Consider the following 14,073-nt stretch of genomic DNA (forward strand, 5'->3'; position numbering starts at 1 on the left):
AGTTTCCTTTGGATTAAATACTCTGGTTTCAAATTAAACTAAATCACTAAGAATTACTGGTCACTTTTCTCTGAAGTTTTCTCTATAACAAGATTATGAATCATCTTTATTCATTGTACAATGTGAGGTTTAAAATATTAATTTTCTTCTTTGGTTCCTCAATATAATGATTTCAAAAATAAACTTGTATATATTCGATTAATTTCTTCCTCACCCGAATCCTATATGTAAAGTACCCTATGAATGCTAAATTACCAATTATGTTAATTATTAACTAGATTTATGCAATGCCCAATATTACAACTATAACTTGTTGGTTTGTAAATAATTTCACTGCCTTCTGCCCTTTGCTGTTTTGAAATTTTATCCCAACTGATGTTAATTCTACATTACCTGCCGACCAGTGTGTTTTCTCCCTACTCTATTCACCTCCTTCCTTGCCTTTTTGTTTATTCTTCCTCAGTCAACCATCTTGATCATTCAACGCCTTGTAGTTATGTTTCTATAATGACAATTAAATCATACTTATTTTGTACTGTATGTTTGCACTGGCTAACAGGATTGCCAGTAATGTCCAGACCCTGCTTTTGCATGTTTCCCTGTTCTCTACAACAGGCCGTCGTGTCACTCTGAGTGTTGGCGCCCGTGTCGTTCGACGATGAGAGGGTAACGAACCTTTCGGCCTGGCGGTTCTGAGGTAGTCTTCACCTGTACACCTTTAGTCACGCAGAGGTGCCCTCGCACCGCTTCACCTCAGTGAGTGCAGCCCCGAGTACGTGACAGCGAAGCCTCACCCTCAGCAAACTGCACGGAGAGCCCAGGCAGTTGCGCCCTGCGGAGCCTCTAAGCGGGCTGCGTGACGCGCCCCGGATAACTCCACGTGGAAGCCGCGTGACGCGCCCCGGATAACTCCATGTGGAAGCCGCGTGACGCACCCCGGATAACTCCTCGTGGAAGCCGCGTGACGCGCCCCGGATAACTCCACGTGGAAGCCGCGTGACGCGCCCCGGATAACTCCACGTGGAAGCCGCGTGACGCGCCCCGGATAACTCCACGTGGAAGCCGCGTGACGCGCCCCGGATAACTCCCCGTGGAAGCCGCGTGACGCGCCCCGGATAACTCCTCGTGGAAGCCGCGTGACGCGCCCCGGATAACTCCCCGTGGAAGCCGCGTGACGCGCCCCGGATAACTCCTCGTGGAAGCCGCGTGACGCGCCCCGGATAACTCCTCGTGGAAGCCGCGTGACGCGCCCCGGATAACTCCCCGTGGAAGCCGCGTGACGCGCCCCGGATAACTCCTCGTGGAAGCCGCGTGACGCGCCCCGGATAACTCCCCGTGGAAGCCGCGTGACGCGCCCCGGATAACTCCACGTGGCGCCCCTAAGCGCCCGTTGTGAGCAGGTTGCGTGACGCACCCCGGATGATTTCGGGGAAGCCACATAACGCGCCTCGGACAACTGTTCTTCGAACCCTTAACCACCCGTCTTACGCGAGCTTCGTGCGTAACGCGACCCGGATAACTCCCCGTAGCGCCCGTTGTACGCGGGTTGTGTGACGCCACAGAGCATCGTGCGTGACGCCCGCGAAGTGGAAGGGGTGGCGGTAGGTGCCAGATGGGCATCGAGGGTGGCCGTGGCGACGGCATGGCGTGCTTCAAGGAATGGAGCAGCCGCGACCAGATACTGCAACTGCGGAATAAAGTCTACCTGGAAGGTAACGGGCCGCCCAGCTTCGGGAGGCACTGCTGATATTATCAATCGACGGACTAGGCGCTGTCTGCACCTTAGTCGGGCACCAAACTCGCAGCTACAGTTTGGGCGGGTTGGAAATTCAGAGAAAGTTAGTCTCTTACTAAAACATTTTGTCTGACGGGTAATGTAACCTGTAGTGAGAAGTGGACAACGAGGTGGGACCAATTCATTGGCTTTTGTCGAAGTCAGTACAGGCTTGTGATCTGAATGGTCTCCTGTTACTTGCGACTATGCCATGCCTTGACTTGCAAGACGCAGAAAAAGAACAGTTTGCTAGAATTTACATAGCAGATTAGGCAGCATTTGTCAAGCTGGAAAACTGAATTCATATTACACATTTGTCAAAACTAAGTAGTTCTGATACACAAAGAAGGCTGTTTAAGTGAAACTGTTGAATTTAATATTGGATCCCCAAAGTAGTAGAATGTGTGAAGATGATAAATGAGATGCTGTTCCTTGAGATTTTGGCTGCCTTTGGAACAGTTTGGAGACCAAAAGAGAGATCAAAGTGAAGCGACAAAATGATCTCACACACAAAATGCTGGTGGAACACAGCAGGCCAGGCAGCATCTATAGGGAGAAGCGCTGTCAACGTTTTGGGCCAAGACGAAGCCTGAAATGTCGACAGCGCTTCTCCCTATAGATGCTGCCTGGCCTGCTGTGTTCCACCAGCATTTTGTGTGTGCTGTTTGAATTTCCAGCATCTGCAGATTTCCTCGTGTTTGCTCGACAAATGATCTGATGGATCTGTGGGATAACCAGAGTCAGGTTTGATGTCACTGGCATATGTATTGAAATTTATTGTTTTGCAGCAGCAGAATTTGTTGTCAACATTTTGGCTCAAAATGTGAATCAGGGCCTTTCCTGATGCAGGGTTCTGATCCAAAGTGTCAATGGTTCCTTTCCTCCCATAGATGCCCCCTCTGAGTTCATCCAGCAGATTGATTGTTGCTCCATTTTTCAGTGCCTGGTCTCTTGTGATCAAGAGACTAGAGATAAGAATGGGATAGTTACAGTGACGGGGAACTGGAAGCTCGGGGTCACTCTTGCCAAACGATTAGAGGCTCTACAGTGGTCACACACTCTTTAGTAAGGGAGATCACGTTGTAAGTAACAAATGCAGTGCATACATTGGAAAATGTGCTTCATCTGCTGGAGATTTTGGGTGCCTAGATATTGGGAAGGGAAGAAGAAAATGGGCGGATGTTGAATCATGGTTTCATGGATAAGTACCATGAAAAGAGGAAATGATTGGTGGAGGTGAAGGTCACTGAGGGACTGGTGTGGTGGTATTAACTTCAGTAACGTCACAGAAATTACAGAGGCACAGTGGAAGAGGGAGGATAGAGGAGAAAGGCAAGAATAGTTGAGTTCTCTCCCTGCTTGGAGTAGGAGAGGGAATAAGAACAGAAATATGAGATATGGGGCAAGTGACAATGGTTTCCTCAGGGCACACCCCTGAGGGAAAATAAGCTATCTCTGAGGGCCCTTATATAAAAAAAATCATTAGCCTGACACAGTGGGACCAGAAAACTCCAATTATATTTTGCATCTTCAGCATCAGCAGTTCTTCAAAATGTTCAGTTATGTGAGAATATGGTATAGAAGTGCTGACTCAGCTGGTGGAGGGGAGATCGTGTTCCAAGAAAATTGAACCATAATGCAGTTTTCCATAATGCAGAGCTGTATCATCTGTTCATGCATCAAAAATTCTATTGATTCATTTCCTCTTCACCAACACACAAGTTTTGTGAGGCTGAATTTTATTCTCTATCTCAATTTTTTTTAGTAGTATTTTATCATTTTTGCAAGGATGAATTTCCATGTTGCATGGGTCAGCTATTAAAAGACTGGTAAAGCTTCAAGTTATCTGATTCCAACTTAGCGTCAAAGGCCACTGCAGTTAATGTTCACATTCCTTGTTCCCTCCTTTGGGTTATTTCAATGTCTGAAATCTTAAGAAGTTAGACTGACTCAACTGCTGATCACACTGATGAGCTTTGTATATAATACCTCAGAACAATTTATTTTTTCACTTTATTTATTTATTTAAAGATGCAGCATGGTAACAGGCCCTTCTGGCCCAATTAGTCCGTGCCACCCAGTGACACTCTTGTGACCAATTAATCTTCTAACCAATATTTCTTTGGAACGTGGGAGGAAACCAGAGTACCTGCATTCACAAGGAGAACTTACAAACTCCTTACAGACAGCAGTGGGAATTGAACCAGGGTAACATGAACTGCTATGCTACCATGCCGCCCAGTGCTCCTTGGTCAACAGTATGCAAGGACCACCTGTTTGTAGGCTTTGATGACAAACTTCTGTAGATGTGTAGTAGAGAGTATATTGACTGGCTGCGTCACACGCTGCTATGGAAATACCAATGCCCTCGAATGGAAAATCCTACAAAAAGTAGCGGAGGTGGCCCAGTCCATAACAGGTAAAGCCCTCCCCACCATAAAGCACATCTACACGAAGCCCTGTTGCAGGAAAAGCAGCATCTGTCATCAGGAACTCCCACCACCAGGCCATGCTTTCTCCTTCCTGCTGTCATCAGGAAGAAGGTACAGGAGCTTCAGGATTCACATCATCAGGTACAGGAACAGTTATTACCCCTCATTCATCAGGGTTTTGAACCAGAGGGGATATTGTTACGAATGTGCCACAACTCTGAGGGGCCGAAGGGTACAAAGTCGCCCCCTCCTTTTTGAGAATCACAAGATCGCTATTAATTCGAGTCTGGGACCCAGGAAGTGAGAGAGAGACACGCAGAATCCTCAAGGTTTGGAATGTGTCCTGGCCTCAGCGAAACAAAAACCCCTGATAACGGCTATTGTCTCTTGGAGGTGGAATTCTGTATTGAGTACATTGAAGCCTTCAGGGGACGACCAGAGTGGGCTGGTTGAGGGATTGCATCATCCCAACCTGATTGACATCTGAGACCCCGTGAGTAAGGATAAAAGAGGGTCTGGGGAACAACCCCTTGAGACGCACCAGGAGAAACACTAGAAATCCTGTGACAGCGTTTAATAGCGACAGCCGGTGGGGGGCTCGTGTGCGTCCTTCCCTTGCCTGGGATTGGTGGCCTCACCACGGAAGAACGGCTTTAGCTAAAGGAGAGGCCACAAGTGAACGGCCACACCAACGGGACTCCCGACGGATCGAAATCATAAAAGGAAAAGCCGGCAAGTTTTTCTCCCAAAAATCTCTCTCTCTCCCTCCAACCAAAGGCTGCAGCCTGCATGAACTGAGTGACTTTTATATTTCCATCGGACAGTACATTATCCCCTAGACAACGATAGAGCTATTTCTTATTGATTATTATTATACCCGCACTTTTAGATTTAGTATTGATGACGTATATTATCTGTATGGTTGCATTGATATTATTTTTGTGTATTTTTACTAATAAATACTGTTAAAAATAGTACCATCAGACTTCAGTGGACCTCTCTATCTTTGCTGGTAAGTGACCCAGTTATGGGGTTCGTAACAAAGTGGGGGCCTCATCTCGAGATTTGATACCAAATTGGAGGGCCAGTGAATCAATCTTTTAAGTCCAAATGTGGGTCTGGTTGCGCGGGTAACCAGACGGGAAACCAGCAAAGATGGACGTGGATGAATTTATAGAAAACCCGACTCTGGAGGCGCTAGAGGCTGCCACAAAGTCGGACTTGATAAATATTGCGAAAGGGCTAAACCTCGCAGAGGTGAGGTTGTCGATGAAAAAGCGGGAGGTGTGGAGGGCCATAACTCAGTATTATATTGTGAAGAATGTGTTTTCAGCTGAGATCTTGGAAAATATCCCTGAAAAGGTACCAACTAGTGGGACGGCTCAGTTAGAGTTGGAGAAATTAAGGTTGGAACATGAAATTAAGTTAAAGCAGCTGAAAAAGAAAAAGAAAGAGCCAAAAAGGAAAAAGGAAGAGCCGAAAAGCAACGGGAGCATGAGCTCCAGCTAAAGGAGTTAGAGGTGAAGAGGGAGCAGGAAAGAGCTGAGAAACAAAGGGAGCATGGAATTCAGTTAAAACAGCTGGAAGCAGCTGAAAAGGAGAAGGAAAGGGCCGAAAAAGAGAAGGAGAGAGCCAAGAAGGAGCGGGAGTATGAGGAGAAGGAGAAACAGAGGCAACATGACTTGGACATGGAGAAGTTAAGGCAAGAGCGAAGAGCTCAAGGGCCAGACCGAGAGGAGCAGTTTAATGTTAGTCGGGAGTTGAGGTTAGTACCTCCGTTCGAGGAGATGGATGTTGATAGTTATTTCTTGCATTTTGAAAAGGTGGCAGTGAGTCAGAAGTGGCCCAAAGAGCAGTGGGTGGCGTTGTTACAAAGTGTGTTAAAAGGGAAGGCACAACGGGCATATGCGGCGTTGTCCATGGAGGAGGAGGAGGAGTCTGTGAATTATGAGAAAGTAAAGGAGGCCATTCTTCGGACCTATGAATTGGTACCTGAAGCGTATAGACAAAAGTTCAGAAATTTAAAGAAAGGGTGGAATCAGATGTATGCAGAGTTTGCCTATGAGAAGGGTGTGCTCTTGGATCGCTGGTGTGCAGCAGAAATAGTGGAAGAAGATTTTTGGCGTCTCAGGGAGTTAATTCTGATTGAGGAATTTAAAGGTTGTGTTTTGGATGATATCTGGATGTATTTGAATGAGAAGCCGAATAAGTCCATCTCCGAATTTGCTAGGTTCGCAGATGAATATGCCCTAACCCACAAGACAAAGTTTTCCTCGAATAAAAGTTACCAGAGAGACCATGGGAACGGTAGAGAAAGCCCGCCGGGAGCTAGTGGTAAAATTAAGGAGGAGGAAAGGCAAGACGGCAGGAGAGGTCCTGGCTTGACCTGTTTTAATTGTGGAAAGGTGGGTCATATTGCATCTAAGTGCCTTGCTCCAAGGAAGGAGACAGGAAAATGGAAAGCAGCAGTCCCTACAGGATGTGTTGTGGTGATCAGTAAATCAATGAGAGAGCCCCAGGTAGACAGAGTATGAGAAGGGTCTGAGAAATGTATTTCAGAAGGAACCGTGTCCGTGAGAGAGGGAGACACACCAGTTCCAGTGTGGATCTGGAGAGACATGGGAGCAGAGCTGTCATTGATTCGCAGTAAGATAATAGGTTTTGGTCGCAAGACTGGAGAGGTAGCTTTGAGAGACATAGGAAAAGGGACAGATGCGGTGCCCTTGCATAGGGTCATTATAAATTGTGAGCTGGTGTCTGGACCAGTTGAAATAGGGATACAATCAGAATTCCCGAGAACTGACGTAGACGTCCTTCTGGGTAACGATTTAGCTGGTGGTGACGTTTGGTCAGCCATGGAGCTGACGAACCAGCCTGGAAGTGTTGAGGTCCCGCCCCTAGATTCCAAGGTCTATCCCGCATGCGCGACCACTCGCAGCATGTCGAGAAAGGCAGCGGAGAACGAGACCAGTTTTAATCCGGCCAGTATCGATTTGGCCGAGACGTTTTTACCGACCCTGTACCAAGAGGAGTTAGAGGGTGGTAAAACGGAGAATAGGAAAGTGAAAGAGAGTAAGGGAGAGGAGGTAGTCCTGCCCTTAGCCAGGTATAGAGGCACGGAGTAAAGATGAGAAACAGATAAGGCTGTTAAAAGGTCCAGGGTTGGACATGGATGATCTTTCTGGTTTGGCAGAACTGTTTGAAGAAGTTGAAGATTCTAAAGGTGTTCCCGATAATGAAATGAGGGCAGTCCTAGATGAAAAGGATGCCATTACCTTGAAGAAGTCTGCTGGGTTGGCAGATGAGGTTGTTTCAGCCCGCGTGGTTGAGTTTACTCCGGAAGGGAGTTGCCCAGAGAGTAACTGGGAGGATCAGGGGAATTTAGAATTTGAAAAGGGTACGGGTATTGAAAGCCTGGAAGAGGCAGATGTCCCATTTGAGTGTGTTCAAGATGTGGATGCACGTGGTACTGAACCTAGTAATGAAACTCAGAAAAAGTCTGAGGTATTTGATTCAGTGGAAAAGGAATGCAGTCCTTGTGGGTCAGATGGACTTGGTTCAGTGAAGAAAGGGTTAACCTTGGTAATAGTGGGAAGTGAGAATTCCCAGTTGTTTGTGCTCGAAGGTGTGTTAAAAGTTAGTGAGGAGATAAAAGGTGGTGAGGTGAATATTATTATTGAAGGGAAAGGGAAAAGTGTAGTTCCTAAATTGAAGAAAATTTAAAGTCTGGATTGATGTCAGAAGCAGCAACCAGGCTACAGAGAAAATGGCTTGGTAACACGGTGCCTGCGAATCAATTACAGGTTGATTTGGAATGTAAAGGTGCCCCACACGCTATTGTTATTCAAGAGTGTGCTGTGAAGAGGCCGAATTTGAAATGCTGTTTGGACAAAGAGGGATCGCTTGCAGAGTTTAATCTGAAAACTCATGCTAACAACTTGCTTAAAATTAAAGAATTGTGTGGAAATTCGGAAAATGGTCTAAGTTTGGAACACATTGTTGATAAAATAACTGCTATGAAAGGAGCATGCGAAAGCCTATTCCACACTAGTATACAAGTTAACCACGTGGGAGTTAACTGGAAAAGGGGCGAGGGTTGACAGGATGCCATTTTAAATAACAGGATCCGGTTTTAAGGGATTTCGACAAAGCATGTGAATAATAAAGACAACCCCATGGAAGATTGACTGTTAAGTTTGAAAGTAAAATAAAGATTAGTATTTGCATGAACTTTTGTAATATACATGTAAGCTAAGATCACAACTCTTTAGTTTGTTTGCTGAAGGAAAGGAATAAAAATAGGTGGTTATTAAATTGGAGTCTGATGCTACAAGAATTTTATTAAGGTACAAGATGTTAAGATACTAAAGGAAGTGACAATGTAATCGCTAACTGTTTAGATGCTGAATTGGATGTATAACTGTATTACTCTGTAGTGGAAAAAAAACTCTTTTGTATTGTGTTAGATTCTGAAATCCTGTAAGACTCTGTATTAATTCATTTTTACCGGTGGTAAAAATCTTAGAAGGAAGGGGGTGTTACGAATGTGCCACAACTCTGAGGGATCGATGGGTACAAAGTCGCCCCCTCCTTTTCGAGAATCGCAAGATCGCTATTAATTCGGGTCTGGGACCCAAGAAATGGGAGAGAGACACACAGAATCCTCAAGGTTTGGAATGTGTCCTGGCCTCAGCGAAACAAAAACCCCTGATAACGGCTATTGTCTCTTGGAGATGGAATTGTGTATTGAGTACTGTACTATTCATTGAAGCCCTCAGGGGACGACCAGAGTGGGCTGGTTGAGGGATTGCATCATCCCAACCTGATTGACATCTGAGACCCCGTGAGTAAGGATAAAAGAGGGTCTGGGGAACAACCCCTTTAGACGCACCAGGAGAAACGCTGGAAATCCAGTGACAGCGTTTAATAGCGACAGCCGGTGGGGGGGCTCGTGTGCGTCCTTCCCTTGCCTGGGATTGGCGGGCTCACCATGGAAGAGCAGCTTTAGCTAAAGGAGAGGCCACAAGTGAACGGCCACACCAACGGATCGAAATCATAAAAGGAAAAGCCGGCAAGTTTTTCTCCCAAAAATCTCTCTCTCTCCCTCCAACCAAAGGCTGCAGCCTGCATGAACTGAGTGACTTTTATATTTCCATCGGACAGTACATTATCCCCTAGACAACGATAGAGCTATTTCTTATTGATTATTATTATACCCGCACTTTTAGATTTAGTATTGTCGACATATATTATCTGTATGGTTGCATTGATATTATTTTTGTGTATTTTTACTAATAAATACTGTTAAAAATAGTACCATCAGACTTCAACGGACCTCTCTATCTTTGCTGGTAAGTGACCCAGTTACGGGGTTTATAACAATATCTTTTGACAATTGAGTGTGTTGTGTTTATGTGCTGCGCAATTTGTACAGTCTAAAACTTTCTTGGGATCATATTTTAAATTTTCTGTACTTTGTTTAGATATTAGCAACATTTCTGGCCTGTCTGTACTCTTTGGTTTAATTGTCCTGTTACGACTCTTCATTTGATGTTGAAGTTAATCCCTTAAAATGAAGTCCTGACTTAAACCAACTCTCAAGAAGTGCAAGCAGCACACACAAAATGCTGGTGGAATGCAGCAGGCCAGGCAGCATCTATAGGAAGAAGCACTGTCGATGTTTTGGGCCGAGACCCTTCGTCAGGACAGCACTTCTCAAGCACTTCTCAAGAAGTGCTGTGGATTGATATGCAGTACATGTGGATTCTAGGCCATATGGTCAATCCTGCATTTTCCACCTTTCAATGAGATTATGGTTAATCAATCCCAATTCAACCTTCCTATCAAATCTTTACGTCCCATATTGTCCATTAACTGTCATGTTATATATACTCAATTATGTTTAATCTTCTAAGTGGTCTCTTGTCCCAGGAATATTCCAGTTATCTTTGCCAGGGTGTAGTACAGTTGTCTCAAGCTGTAGTGGTAACATATGACTGCACGTGCTGGAAATGGAGCAGATGCCCAAGCATATGGAGGATCTGTGGAATGAAATGGACAGTTGACGTTTTGGGTTGAGACTCTTCATTCCTGGTTCACTTCTGATCTCCACTGATGGCTGCATGGAGTTTGCATGCAGGCATCAGTGGAGATGAGAACCCTGTGGGTTTCTCCTAGTTTACTTCCATGCCACAAAGAGATGCCAGGGTTAATTGTCCCTGGGGTCGGAAAAAAAGATGAGTTGTTAAATGCAGTCTCCTTACCTTCAGAAATGGGAATTATAATGAGAGAGAAAATAAAAGAAAGAACAACTACATTGATACTTTGGTTCTGTCTTTACAATATAGGATAAAGGCAAGCTCCCAGAGATGTTGGAGAACATAAGGTCTAGGGAGAAGGAGGATATATGTTAGTAGTGAAATGGTGTCAGGGCATTGGAAAGAATTAAAGACTGATAGCTGTCCAGGCATCAACAGCATGTATCTTAGAGTACTTAAGGAAGTGGCTTAGAAATGTTTGATGTACTAGTGTTTAAACTGAGGCAAGTCCAACAAATTGGAGGGTAGCTGATGGAACAGCAACATTTCAAAAAATAGGCAGAGAGAAAACAGAATCATGATCATTTCAGCCTGAGTGGTGAGGAAAATGCTAGAGTACTTTCTAACTGGGAGAAAATACAAAGCCAGCATGGCTTTATTAAGGGAGGAATCAGGCTTGACAAATCTACTGAGTTGATTTTGGGGATGCAACTAGTAGATTGGTTGAGGGAGAACCCGTGGTATTCGAACATTTCTCCCGGAAAGTGATTACTGTAGTATACAAAATTAATGTAGGTGGGATTGAAAGGAAACAGACAAGCAATAAATTGATCATTTTCTAAGTGGGATGCAGAAAAGCCTCAGATTAATTTGGATAGATTGAGGGAGTAGGTAGATGCATGGCCAACTGTGCTGTTGTGGATAAATGTAAGGCTACAACAGGAAGGAGACACTAACAAGATGGCAGATAAACTCTCACAGAAACCTACAAAATTCTAATCAGACTGGACAGATTTGGTACAGGAAGTATGTTCCTGATGACAAATCATTCTCTTATAAACATCCTTCACTCCTGGATGTTGCTGCTGAGCTGGACAACCTTCATGCCAAAGAACTTAGTAAGAACAACCTGAAAGGGGGTGGAAGCATAGCTCAAATACCATTTATAAATTTGCTGATAATACAGCCATTGTTGGTAGAATCTCAAATGGAGATGAGAGGGTGTACAGGAGCGAGTTATGCTAACTAGTTGAGTGGTGTTGCAGCAACAACCTGGCACTCAACGTCAGTATGGCGAAAGAGCTGATTGTGGACTTTGGGAAGGGTAAAACACAGGACATACCAATTCTCATAGAGGGATCAGAATTGTAGGGAGTGAGCAGTTTCAAGTTCCTGGGTGTCAAGACCTCTGAGGACCTAACCTATAAACAACTTATCGATGCAGTTATAAAGAAGGCAAGACAGCAACTATACTTCATTAGGACTTTGAAAAGATTTGGTATGTCAACGAATACACTCAAAAACTTGTATAGATGTACCGTGGAAAGCATTCTGACAGGCTGCATCACTCGGGTATTGGTGGGAGGGTACTGCTCAGGACTGAAAGAAGCTGCAAAGGGTTGTAAACTTAGTCAGCTCCATCTTGGGTACTAGCCTACAAAGTACCCAGGACATCTTCAAGGAGTGGTGATCAGAAAGGCAGCGTCCATGTTAAGGACCTCCAGCACCCAGCACATGCCCTTTTCTCACTGTTACCATCAGGAAGGAGGTACAGAAACCTGAAGGCACACACTCAGTGATTCAGGAACAGCTTCTTCCCCTCTGCTATCAGATTCCTAACAGGACATTGAACCTGTGAACACTACCTCACTTTTTTAATATACTATTTTTGACAATTCTTAATCTATTCAATATGTATACTGTAATCGATTTACTTATCTGTTTTTTCTTCTATATTATGTACTGCATTGAACTGCTGCTAAGTTAACAAATTTCATGACACACGCTGGTGATAATAAATCTGATTCTGAATGCAAGGCTTATTGTTTTCCCCGTCATGGTGTGCATGGTGAATTCTGCTGAAAGTTTTACTATTGGAGCAAGAGGTAAAAATGATAAACTGTTTTCTCATCTGTGGCCCACCTTTCTGCCCTACTCACAGCTAAGCTTCAGTCTGAAGCAGAGATAGTTTCTTATTGCACTGCACTCACCTCACTCAGTTTAAGAGTTCTTGACATACTAGTATGGTGAAAAATCTTGGCAAACCCTGGAGACATGTCACTGACATTTCCCTCTGTAGCAATGACAAGAATCCCTCACACCCAGCTGATTATTATGGGAGCCAATGAATATGCCTGGATGGATTGCCTGGCCCACTGAGGTGGATGGCGTGGGGTGGGTCATACAATTCATCCTGGCATATTCCTGAGTCCCATTTAATTGCTGTAATTATAATTAGATCTTTAACATTTGAAAAATATTCCCTTTCCATACTTGATTTTCGTAAGGGCAGACCTAAGTACTATAGGCTTGTTTTTAAAATCTTCTTGTACTGATCATAACATTATAGGAAGAATATGGAGGCATTAAATATGACCAAGAAGATAAACACAGGAAAGGTTCTTTGGCTGAGGGTTAGTCAGTCAGATTTATTATCACTTGACATTTGTATGAAGTGAAGATTTGAGGCAGCATTACAGTGCAAAAGACACAAAAACCTATAAGTTACAAAAATAAATGTGCACAGAAGAATAACAAAGCAATGCTGTATGTTCATGGACCATTCAGAAATATGATGGCAGAGGGGAAGAACCTTTTCCTAACTCTGAGAAAAAGACTGAGTAATTTGCCCTATCTATGTCCCTCATGATTTTAATCATCTCTATAACATCATCTCCCAGGCTCTTATGCTCCAAGAAATAAAGTCCTGGCCCATCCAACCTGTTCCAAGAACTGTCCTGGCAACAGCCTTGTAAATTATTTTATAGTTTAGTAACATCTTTCTTATATCTGAACACTGTACACCATATGTGGCCTCACTAGTATATTGTATAACAATAGCAAAATCTACCAAATTTATTCTTACTGTCCTGAATTATGAAGGTCCCAAAAGCCCCCATCACCACCCTGTCTGCCTATGACTCCACTTTCTGTGAACTAAGTACTTGTACTCCAAGGTCCCAATGTTCTGCATTTCTCCTCGTGGCCCTGACCATTTCACTGAAAATCCTACATAGATTTGACTTCACAAACTGCAATGCCTTGCACTTATCTGAATTAAACTTCATTTGCAATTCCTCAGATCAAAATCTGCCTGTAATTTTCACAGTAAATTCCTCTTAAGTTTCCCAGCACCCGTGGAGAATTGATGAATAAGTAGATTGAGTATGTTCTGATCCTGGACCTCTGGCTTGTGATTGGTAACTGTCCAGACAGTACTGCATCCTATTTGTGTCAGATTTCTAACTGTCCAGACAGTACTGCATCCCCTTTGTGTTAGATTTCTAATAGACTGAGTGCTGTGCTATCCACACTATTGTGTGCGATTTACTAATCTGCAGCAGATTAATTGGTTTGGGGAAGAGGAACCTTATCAGGATCTGCAAAATTTGAAATGAGTAATTAATGAAATAATGGGTTTCTGTTCTTGAATTGACTTTCAGAAAAGTACAAGACTGCTTATTATCAAACAGCAGAGAAAGAGATAGTGGAAAATTCGGATAAAGTTAAGCAACTACGCAAGAATGTAATCCTGGAAAGCATCAAGTTCCAAAGAGCCGATCGGGTGAGTGACATCTTGGGAAAATAGAAATAGGTTCCACAGATTCCC

At 44.0% G+C, this 14,073-nt stretch overlaps 1 protein-coding gene across 1 annotated transcript in view; it reads left to right on the plus strand.

Annotated features, from left to right (window-relative positions):
- Positions 1 to 1,405: 1,405 nt before the first annotated feature.
- LOC140730066 (coiled-coil domain-containing protein 183-like) overlaps positions 1,406 to 14,073 on the plus strand; it is an 86,106-nt gene continuing 73,438 nt past the window's right edge. The window contains exons 1-2 of the mRNA XM_073050205.1: positions 1,406 to 1,712; positions 13,907 to 14,028. Coding sequence (XP_072906306.1) covers positions 1,613 to 1,712; positions 13,907 to 14,028 — 222 coding nt within the window. The 5' untranslated portion in view covers positions 1,406 to 1,612. The remainder of the gene's footprint in view (positions 1,713 to 13,906; positions 14,029 to 14,073) is intronic.

The sequence above is a fragment of the Hemitrygon akajei genome, chromosome 7 (assembly GCF_048418815.1).
Source record: "Hemitrygon akajei chromosome 7, sHemAka1.3, whole genome shotgun sequence".
Classification (NCBI taxonomy): Eukaryota; Metazoa; Chordata; class Chondrichthyes; order Myliobatiformes; family Dasyatidae; genus Hemitrygon; species Hemitrygon akajei.